Consider the following 11,911-nt stretch of genomic DNA (forward strand, 5'->3'; position numbering starts at 1 on the left):
TGTCCCAACATGCATCAAGACCCCACTTAGATTCTGAGTTGCAACTTAGCTTTGTACAACAAAAGTGGAGTAGTTACATGGTTTCTTCCTACCGCTGGGTAACCGTGTGAAGTAAAAATGGACCCCAAATGGTTTCCACGTTGCTCACCACAAACAACTTCCTTTCTAAACAGAATCACTGCTAGGACGATCCACCAAAACCAAACCAAACTCACTGCCATTGAGTCAGATCTGACTCACAGTGACCCCGCCTCAGATTTCCAAGGAGGTAGCACTACAGATGTAGATCACCCACTTTTCCTTCCAAGGAGTGGCTGGTGTGTTTGAACCACCAGTCTTCTGTTTAGCAGTCAAATGCCTTAGGCACTACAGTACCAAAGAAGATTCTTTTTTCTTACTGAAAAATATAACCTGCTTTAGATTCGAGATGACTGTCCTTTCTTAGCATTTTGCCTTAGTCTGATAAAAATTTTATCGTATCTAGCAGGTATTTCTGGTGTATGCTATTAGATTATGGCCACTCTATAGTTTTAATGTAAAGACACTTCTTCACTTTTAATTTCTTTTCGTTTAAAATTTTGGTGCCTGCGGTGTAGTAAATTACTTAGTATGGTTTTCTACCCACAAGTCATTGTAAACTCAGTGGTGGAGTGAGCAACTGAGGAGCTCCTGATTGTAAATGTTATCTACCTGGGTTATTTCTGTTGGGCGTGGCACAAAGCAATGTTATGGGAGGCTCACCCTCAGGTGCTTAGAATTCTGTGGTTATGATTGGTTGGTTTGGCCACTCTGCCAAGCTCAAAAGGAGGCCTCCTAGAGGCAGAACTCTGTGGTTGAGGAAGATGTGCTGCTGAAAGAGACACGTGCTCCTGAAAGAGACATGGGCTGCTGGGAAAGAGACGCAAGAGACACACATTGCTGAGACACCAAGGGACATGCACTGCTGCGGGAGAGACTGTGAGAGACTTGGCTGAGAGACAGTGGGCTGGGAGAGAGACTGAGCATTTTTCCTGAACTTGGATTGTAGCCTGGTGCTTCCCCAATAAACCCCATAATCTGTGAGTTCTGTGTGGCCACTGCAGCAAATTATCAAACCCAGGAGAGAGGTGGTGGGTGCTTTGGGAGGAATAGTTGGTGAAAGGGCTGGAGGGAGGCAGCATGTCTGGCCTTGCAGGAATAGGCCTTGGATTATTGATGGTGACTCTGTCTTCCTTTTGTGGGGTTAGAGGAAGTCAGAATATGTGGCCTCCTTGCCCTTTTTGCAGTGTCTTTCAAGAAATGTGCATTACTCTCTTTCCCAGAAAGTTAAGAATAAAAATTTTTTGAAAAGTAACAACAAACATTACATGTTGGTATTTCAATTTAGAAAGTAGTATAGATGTAGTTCCAAAAAAAAAAAAAAAAAAGTCCTTATCCTTTTATAAAAATAATGGCTCTGGTATTTTTGTAGTCAGAAGTAGTCAATGCTTATATCATTAAGAACTCAGGAACTTTCAGATACTTTACATTTTTTGGTTGGATGTGAAGAAATTGATGTTTCTTAAAAAAAAAAAGTACTACCCTATGTTTACAAGTAAAGTTAAAAGACAAAAAGAGAGACTGTTCTGTTGAGTACATTATATACACAAGTAGACTGATCATCATGAATGTACGTTTATTTCATCAAAAAACAAAATGAACAGATTTACCCTCCATAAAGCACTGTATCCTTTAAAGCAGCAGCAGTCACAAGGCACATATGTACGAAATAGCTCAAGCAAAAATAGAAATGAAACATTAAAAATATCCCTAATTTAAAAAGATGTTGAACACCATTTTTTAATATGAACATAGGTTACAAAAATGACCTTTTTCTTTTATAATTTTATTCCTTTACCATTAGTTAATTAGAGAAGGGATAACAGTATAATACTTATAACTATATTGTGGCACATATCACATATCTTTATGCCATTTAACTTGGTTTGCTCAAGAAAAAAAGGGATAGCTGAATTACAGCTTAAAATTTTTATTTTTAGTGCTTGTACATCTTTTTTAGATATCTGGAAGTTACAAGCTGAAAAAAAAATCCCTCATTTTTCTTAGCTTAGAAAAAGCTTTTAGTTATATGTCCTTAGGCAAATACACTATAAAAAAAGAATACATTCAAGATATTCTAAAATATCAAAGACATGACTTATAATTTGGAATCATCACAATAACCCTCTTCCTAAAAGAGATTAGAAATCAACACATAATAAATCTAAAGGTCAACTAAATATATTAAAATAGTATTTGATTTAAATTATTGCTCACTCAGAGCATACAATGAATATTCTCTGGTTAGGGGTGCTAAGATTAGCTGTCAGAAATGGTCTAAGATCAATATTTAGTGTATATAAAAATTCTTCTATAATGAAATGTTTGTAATAATCACACACAAAAAAGTGTTCCTTTATATATTAGCCACCATTTAGCTTCACATGATGAAGACTGGAAAATATGCAGTTGGATTAGATATTCAACAATAAATCTTGTATTATTGACTTTAATGTTTTAAAGTCATATTTATATGAAATAGTAGGGCATTACAGAGTCCTTCTAGACTTGTTACTTTAAAAGGGAGAGAGACAATTTTAAAGCTCCATTTTTAAACAACAAAACAGAATATAAAATATTAGGATAATAAAACCTTTAAATAGTACTAAATAGGACAATTTAAATACCAGTTAGACATGGTGATTAGTACTTCTCTTTTTTAAAAAAAAAAAAAAAACAGTTCCTGGGCTTTCAAATGTTTTCTTTTTTAAAATAATAAACCTCCTTCTCATAGTCACACATTTGGTCCATATCCACATCATTTGGTAATAAATCTATTAAATATCCACACACTTCCTTTAGGTTTTCCATGGCCAGCCTGGGTCTCTGGAAGTCCCTACTCCACAGTGACCCAGAGGATCTCTATCTTGTTGTTGTGTGGAAGGTGTCCACCAGGCCCTAAGTGAGACACAGCCTAAAGCAGAACGGCCTGGGCCACTTCTTTGATTATGGATGCGGCTTTCTCAAGTTCTTTTTCTGTTTGTTCCACTGTGACCACAACTCTAATACTGAGAAATAAAGGATACAAAAAATTATCAAGTGAGAGTATGCCAAGAGACAGTAATCTATAGTCTGAGAGCCATATCCTGCCCATCACCTGTTTTTGTTAATAAAGTTTTATTGGAACACAGTCACACCCATCTTTTATGCATTGTCTAGAGATGCTTTCATACAACAATGGCAGCAGTGAATGGCAGGGACAGGAATCCCATGGACTAAAAGCCTAAAATATTTGCTCTCTGGCCCTTTACAGAAAATGTTTACCACCCCCTATATCTAGTCAAAGTAACCTTGTAGTGCAGTTCTGTCCCCTAAATAAAACTCACTGTCACTGAGATGAGACATAGCAACCCTTTAGGGCAGAGTAGAACTGCCCCATAGGGTTTAAAAGGCTGTAAATCTTCATGGAAGCAGACTGCTTCATCTTTCTCCCATGGAGCAGCTGGTGGGTTTGAATCGCCCACTTTTTGGTTAGCAGCTAAATGCTGTAACCACTACGCTACCAGAGCTCCTTTTCCTTTAAATAACCCACTGTTTATTTAGGTTAGAGGAGCCCTCTTGGCCCAGTGGTTAAAGAACTCAGCTGCTAACAGAAAAGTCAGCGGTTCAAACCCACTAGCTGGTCTGAGGAAATAGATGTGACGTCTGCTTCCATAAAGATTATAGCCTTGGAAACCCTATGGGCAGTTCTACTCTATCCTATGGAGTCACTATGAGTTGGAATTGACTTGACAGGAGTGGATTTATTTAGGTTAGGCCCAAAGCCTAAGCCTAAAGTAGGATTTTAATAGTTCTCAAATCAATGAGCAAGTATTGGTTGTTCATACTTAAAATTTAATGAATAATGTGGAAGTTCTTTAATACTTTTAGGCAAGGTAGAAAATTTCAAGCTTTTGGAAAGTTAAAGACATAGCTTAACAGGGCACTATGACTTCTATCACTTTCACTTTCATTTACCAACATCTTGTTCATCCACTGGATGAACTGAGCTGTACTGAGCTATGCATGGAATACAGAGGGGCACAAAGCAAGCAAGGTTGGTGTCCTCATAAATCTACCACTGCTAAATAGTGACACACTGGGATAAGTACAATAGAAAAAGAGAGGTGTGATCTGTAAGGTATTTTCCAGCTGCTACCAGAATGTTCTTCCAAAGTCCAAGGCTGGCATTCCAAGTCTGAACAATGTCCACGTTCCTTAGTGAGTATATTCCTAACGTGGCATCTGTTCCTTCTCCAGGCCCTCTCTCTTTGGTGTCTTTGCAGCTTGTGCTTTGGGATCCCCAGAAGCACTTATAACTCTTCAAACCATTTTAAGCCCCTGGGCAAAGCTCATACCATCCCATCTCTGGAATGCCACAATGCTATTTGACAAACACATACTCGGTTCTCAAAGCTCACCTGAAGCAGCACCTGCTGTAGGAAGCATGAGTATTCTCCCAGGCCAGAGCCAACCACGCCCCCTTCTTCTGTGACTGCACTTGAACCCAATGCTGCACCCTTTCTGGTCGGTGTGCCTACCTCCCCCAAATATACTGTAGCTCTTTGAAGATAAAGTCAAGTGTCTTTGAATAACTTTTACCTTCACTATGTTTTGTTAAGTGAATGCCAATTTTAAAGTGTGGATCAAGGTACATTCTCACATAGGACTTCTTGAACCTTTATCGATTTTCCTCGCTATTGCTTTACTTCACTCTAGGTGTTTCAATAAGTGTTTACTAGATGAAGAACCACAAAGTGCTCTGTCCAGCAGAGGATGGTAGCCACAACCCAGATTGCTGTCCCCTCTGTCAGACTGTCCAGTGGCAGAAGCTGCTGGTCCAACACACGGAACATTAGGTGTATGGTAGATATTTGCTGACTGGAACTTCAGTTTGACACAGTAATTCTTGGGATCCTGGATACTTTTTTAGGCTAATTGGGAGGGAAAACGAGGCCTGAGGGACTTTTCAGTTAGAATTTGACAACATAGCTTAAGAACAGAAAATAGGTGATGTATTTTATTTTAAAAATAGGTATTTTCCTTATCCTGTGATAGTCTTGACTTTTTTCAAACATACTACACTTCATGCAGACTGTAAGAAAAAGAAAAAATGGTTGTATTTTAATGTCAACCAACCTTGGAGGAGGGAGGCACTTCTCTTCTTTCTCTAAGTAGCGTGCCTGAGTTAATGCAATACTTCTGGTCATACACTGTATGCAGAAAAAAAGTATACGTTTGCAACCCAAACGTCAGACACTGTGCTAATTAAAACAGGAAGACACAATGAAATGCTAGCCCTAGTAGTTTTAATTCATTTTCCCCAATTATATTGCTAGAAGACAAAACTAAAATACCACAACATAATCTAGAGCAGCAACGGTCTACTGAACTTTCTGCAATGGTGGCTATGTTCGTTCTACTCTGTCCTATAAAGTAGCCACTCACCACATGTGGTTTCTAAACATTTTGTGATGTGGCTGATGCAACTGAGAAACTGAATTTTTAACGTTACTTAATTTAAATTTAAAAAGTCAAGACAGTGGCTACTTTATTAGAGTTAGAATATATAAAAATAGTATGAGCAAACCCCTGTGGGCTAACAAAGAAAAGAGCTAATAAGAATAGAATAACATCAGCGGTACTGCTTCAAAGGATGGCTAATATGTCAAATGTCAGCAATAACTATTTAAAAATTCTCTAATGAAACAAAGAAAATATAATAATCAGAGAAAGGTATGGCTTTCTTTCCGGGGTAATAAAAACATTCTGGAATTAGATGGTGATTGATGGTTGCATAACCTTGCTAATATACTGAAAACCACTGCATTGTACACTTTAAAAGAGTGAATTTATGGTATGTGAATTATCTAAATTATAACAGTAATAATTAAAAAATCAGAGCAAGGGGTGGCAATATATCACCACCTAAAAGGAGAAAACTGTTATTCCAAGTCCCTGAGAGTAAAAGTACTTGCTTGAATAGAGTGTATCTTATAAACTGCAAAGTATGTTTTTCTTGGGAGCTCTGGTAGCGTAGTGCCTAAGGCACTTGACTGCTAACCAGAAGGCTGGCAGTTCAAACCCATCAGCCACTCCTCGGAAGGAAGGTTGGGCAATCTACTTCCGTAGTGATACTGTCTCGGCAACCCAAGGAGGGGTTGCTGTGAGTTGGATCCGACTCAATGGCACATAACAACAACAACAACAGGAAAAAGATGAAAATCAGGCAATAATTACAGATTCTGGAACTGTACTTGGAAAAGTAACTTCTGAAAACATCTGTATTGGCTCTGTTTCTAGTCCTGGCTGGTTAAAAATCATTCTAAACCATAACTCAGAGTTTGTAAAAACAGTGTTTTGTCAAACTGCTCAACATAAACTTGGCAAAACCTCTCAGTTCTACAAAGCTTAAATAAGACTTACAGTGGCATGATTATTATTCTTTCCCTCAAATATGGGAGGAGGGAAGAAGAAGAGAAGAAGAAAATAAGATTTTGAAGTTGCCAATAGTTATTATTTTAAGATAGAAGCTGTAACTATACAAATGAATTGTAAAATCTTTCTTGCCTTCTTTCAAATGAAAGGTTTCTTGAAGTGTTTTGTTCCCTACCTGAGACTCACTCAAGCTGATTTCATTAGGACAGTTAAGTCTCAACTGGGCCCCAGAGGTATAATTTTGGGATCTGTGAGTTGTTCATAAGATCTTCAATTCCTTATTGTGTTGCAAGTTTAATCTACATAAGCATAGACTAGTAATACCAAGTCATTACATTCGCATGCTCTATGTGTCTTTCACTGGAACTAAGTAGCAGTCATGCTAACTACTGCTGTAAAATGAAGAAAGGACTGAGTTGGATTTAATATGGAATCAATACACTGGTATCTAAAGAAAGTCAATGTCACATGGCATAAAGTATATGTAGGTAACAGTCCTGAGGTGGCTCAGTGGAGACTCAGAGGGAGAGTAACACATGCAACTTACAAGGAACAGCTCTTCAACAATCAGATCTTAATGGCAAACAATTAAACAAAACAAAACAAAAAAACCCATCTGTCACATTCATATAATGCAATTAATCTGAATTTTACTAGTTTGTCCATTTAGTTTGTACTAATTTACAAATTTATGTTTATATATATTTATATATCTGATAAAAAAATAGAGACCATAAAAAGAGTCTCTGGGACATTATTTTCCCTATAAAGAGCATCTGTCATTTTTTAAGTTTGTAAAGCTGTGCCGAGGGGACATCTGTGACATTTCCTCACCCAACAATGCAAGTCATTCCTGATAATTCATAGTTTGACAAGTTTTCTTAATTAGGAATCTCACATTCTGTGTTTGGTTTTATTTTTGTTTTTTAATAAAACTGACTCCAAAGTCCACAAATAGAAACTCTCAATGAATCTGCCATTGCAGATCATGTGCTCAAACACTATAGGATACAGGGTGACTGAAGCAGGCTTGATGCCAGAGGCTGACTTCACATGCTGATCCATACATTTAACAGTTAATGTGTATGTCTGTGGGCCAGGACCTGACACCCCCCCCCCCCCCCCCCACCCCCCGCCCCCAATATATATACACGGGACATGGGGCATGCATGAAAAAGTCCCAAGATGTTGTATAGTTGAAGCCTGGCACAAGTTGGGCATGGAGAAGGCACCGACAGATGGTGCCATCACTATTACCACATGACTCTACCCAGCAGCCTAAAGTTGGAGCAGAAGCCTTTGGAAGGAATCATTAGCAGGCCAAATAAGCAAAATGGTATATATATCCACTCTAAAATACACGTGAAATATATTTTAGATTTAAGTAAAAGGCAGTATCATTGTAGGGGAGGCAGGTTTCTAGTAGCAGTGACACTTCACATTTTGTTGAAAGTGCACAGAGCTAAGTCAAAAGGGGAGTACTTGAGAAGATGCAGCTCTACTGAATAGAAAAGGGCACATGATTTTAAACAGCAATGCATTTCTTAGCTAATAACTAAATTATAACTAGTTACATAGCTCAGCAGATTTTAAAAAAAGTTGAATAGGCCTCTTGTTTTAGACACACTAAAGAAGTGGTTTTTTCCCTCAACCCATTCTGATTACAAGAGTGTTTAAGGCATTTAACTGCTAACCAGAAGGTTGGTGGCTGAACTCACCAGCCGCTCTGTGGGAGGAAGATGAGGCAGTCTACTTCTGTAAAGATTTACAGCCTTGGAAACCCAGTGGGGGTAACTATGAGTTGGAACCAACTCAATGGGAGTTGCTGGTTGGTTATGACTTCAGTACTTGAAGGATACCTATGTTTTTGAACCCTGTTGGGGGCTAACTTCCAGATCAGGAGCTGTCCAGTAGTGTCTGTGATGACTGTACATCATACCTCCCTAACTACAACATATGACAGCCTGGCTTTATAAATGGTAAGCAAATCAATTTTCTATAAGCTAATTATTCAGGATAGAAACAAAGTTTATTACTTAAATACAACATGGCAAAGAACATAAAAACTTTGGTGGCCCAATTAGAGGAATTAGAACCTGTCACTACAGACATGACATAAACCTAATTGGGCAGAGCCAGACATTGGGAAGGACCTTGAGCATTAGAACAAATCCATGTGAGAAAAGGGAATACCAGCAACTTCCTCTCTATCTTACCTCTTGAAGAAGTGTTTCTTAAAAAATAATGTTAAAAATATTACTTGAGAGTAAAAGTGGGATAGGAGATTCATTTAAGCAATTAGATACTTACTTGATTTACAATTTCCTGAAGGAGGTGAACATCTTTTTCTCGAGATCCAGTGCTCTTTTCTAGTTGTAGATGAAATGCTGGAGAAAGAGACTCCCCTACCACTTTTAATCCAGAAATGCTGAAGAAGGTAAACACACACATACATACATACATATATCTCTCCCAGGTACAAATATATTTATCTCACATATAAATAATTTTAAAAAATCTGGATTGGAGATGCCCACTGTAATAACAGAAACTTGTGACATTTATTGAAACATCACAGTAACTATGGTGGAATTCCAATTCTGACACACACACAAAAAAGGTAAAAATATATTTTGGGAAGTGCTTCCTAATCTAGAACCACTTGCAGTGCTGTTTCGGTAAGCATATTACTCGCAGGAAGGTTCCCTGCTCCCAGGAGATGGATAACTCGTCTCATTTCACAGAGAAAACACAAGTCATCCACAGCCCTCCACTATCATGTCTACCCAGTCCTGCTATGTCGCCAACCATGGTTTGTGAGACCTGCTTCCTCACACATCTTCTCCAAAGCCACTCATCCCAGGGGCTTTGGCCTCACTGTTTCCTCTACCTATAGTCATTATGTATGTGAGGTCCCAGCTCCAGTGTCACCTCCTCAGAGGGGGTTCCTTCATCACCTTCTCTAGGGAAGGGCCCACTCCATCTTATTCTATTATGTGTCCTGTCTGTTTCCTTCACAGAAACATATTACCTTCATAGGATACTTATTACATGGAATAATGTTATGTTCCCTCACTTATCATTTAAGTCTTTACTATCTTCTATTCTTACAAATTGTGAGGATGAGCCAAAATTACAAACTTTCTATTTTCATCACTAGCATTATGTTTAGATATGAAAGTTTTCTTTTTATTTGCATATTTTGTTTAAAATTTTACTTGAATTAAGGTAATTTTCTTTCTTGTCTGCTGCTTTTGGTGACAGGCTTTTTGTGGGGGTAAAAGCTGCTATTTTCAAACATTTATTACAGATGTCATAAGAACTATATGCCATGTTATTTAGTCAGGTTTCTTTAAGGTCCACTTTGTCCTACAATGAAAATATTGCTTGATTTCTGACTTATCTCCCAGACACAAATGATATTCCATGCCTAACAGAAATTAAGCTAAGTAGAATGCTTTCATTTAGTTTGTTTCACCTAGAAAAATATGTCTGTCCCTTGAATGAAACCAGAACAAAAAGCATTAAATAACATTTGATTCCTCCTAGTTGAGAACTCAACAAATTTTTAATGAATGACTACTATATGCCATGCACTGTGCTAGGTGCTAGAAGCTAATCCCATCTGACTTTCAAACTACCCATAATGAATACCACTATTCATTTGTGTGTCTTTTCTTTAAATGTATTACATCATGCTAAGATCTCTCAGTAAACCAGGCTTCAGATTTGACTCATAGGATCTTAGAATCTTGGGCTTCTGGACTCAAGGAGAAACCGTCCAGATTAGTTTTACTAATGTGGAAATAAGCCATGTACTTTCAAAACTTATTTTCCATGGGATTTTTGGAGATGTTAAACTTGTACACAAAAAAAGTAATCATTATTTTTTAAGATCATGTACTCTCAGAGGAGAACTTAAAAAAATGTTTTTCAAACAGCAGTACATGTGAATCAAATAGCTTGGATTTTCCTTAATACATAAAAGGCACCTGAAGCCCAATCCAGTCTGTGCTTTTATCAGATAGGTTCATCTCACAGGTTAGGTAGGGTAGACCAGTGGAGATGAAATGAAACAAGAGGCTCTATTTCTGTCTGCCTAAAATTTAAGTAAGACAAAATGGACACTTGTATTTGAGTTTTAGCTCAAACACTTAGAGGCTGTGTTTCACAGGCTATTATTACATGTTGTAAAGAATTTTTGGGGAACATATTATTCTTTTACCCAAATGGATAAGTATCAAGCACTAGGCTAGGGACTGGTGATAGAACAATGTGGTGCAGTGAATTACTTGGTATGGCTTTTCTAACCATGGTCTTTGTGACTCCCACCAAGTTATTGGGTGGGACCATGTAAATAAGGTGAATGGGTAACTCTAATGTGAGGACCGGTTAGTTTTGCTATGCTGCTGGGCTTAAAATGAGCCCTCTTGGCAGAAGAAGGGATGTCACTACCATCAAGAGAGAAGAAGCAGAGTTGGAGTGGTATGCGTCCTTAAACCCGAGATCTCCTTGGACCCAAGATCTCTGCGTTGGATGTCCTTCACAGAAAGAAGGCAGAGGCAACTGGCTGAGACAACCGGCTAAGGAACTAAGAGGCAGGAGAGTGGTGGGCTTTTATCTTAATAGATTTGAAAAATATTGATAGAAGTTCACCATTTACTTTTGACTATAAAAAGAAAAAGACTTCTCCAAATTTAGGCATAATTTCATAAAGCCACCTACCAAAAATTTATACTATGATACTTTTTTACTTAATAAAGAAATGATTTTGTCCTGGGCATAAAAGAAGGATGTCTATTATTACTGCCACCGTTCAATACAGTATTGGAGACCTTGACCAATGCAATAAAAGAAGAAAAACAAGTCAAACATCTACGAATTGGGAGAGGAAGAAAGAAAACCATAATGGCAGGAAAGGATGTTTATGCATATGATCATAAAAATTAGTGAAACTAAGAAGAGCTTAGAAAGACTGCTGGATATAAGATCAGTTCAGAGAAATCAATAATTAGCAGTAATCAAGCAGAAAATGTAACAGACAACACCATTCACAACAATAACAAAACTTATAGGGTATCTAGAAATTTCCCTTCAAGTTTTTCATAAGGTAAAAGGGCTTTATGGAGAAAATTTTTTAATTATGTTAAAAGACACAAAAGAAGATTCAAGTAAGTAGAGAGATTATGTTCATAGATCTTAATTCCCTCCACATTAATGACAGAATTTAGTGCAATTCCGATTAAAATTCTAGCAATATTTTGGGAGGAACTTGAATTTTCTCCAAAACCTATTAGTAAGAAGTATAATAATACTAATAAAAACAGGGGAGCTCTGGTAGCATAGTGGCTAAGGCACTTGACTGCTAACCAGAAGGCTGGCGGTTCAAATCCACCAGCCACTCCTCGGAAGGAAG

General features: G+C 37.7%; 1 protein-coding gene across 1 annotated transcript in view; it reads right to left on the reverse strand.

Moving 5' to 3' along the window:
- Positions 1-2,992: 2,992 nt before the first annotated feature.
- Positions 2,993-11,911, reverse strand: part of SPTLC1 (serine palmitoyltransferase long chain base subunit 1) — a 167,779-nt gene continuing 158,860 nt past the window's right edge. Inside the window, exons 13-15 of the mRNA XM_007955171.2 lie at positions 8,806-8,923; positions 5,197-5,270; positions 2,993-3,086 (exon numbers count right to left, since the gene is read on the reverse strand). Of these exons, the coding sequence (XP_007953362.1) occupies positions 2,993-3,086; positions 5,197-5,270; positions 8,806-8,923 (286 nt within the window). The remainder of the gene's footprint in view (positions 3,087-5,196; positions 5,271-8,805; positions 8,924-11,911) is intronic.

This window comes from Orycteropus afer, unplaced genomic scaffold (assembly GCF_000298275.1).
Source record: "Orycteropus afer afer isolate SDZICR_OR568_19922 unplaced genomic scaffold, OryAfe1.0 scaffold00492, whole genome shotgun sequence".
NCBI lineage: Eukaryota > Metazoa > Chordata > Mammalia > Tubulidentata > Orycteropodidae > Orycteropus > Orycteropus afer.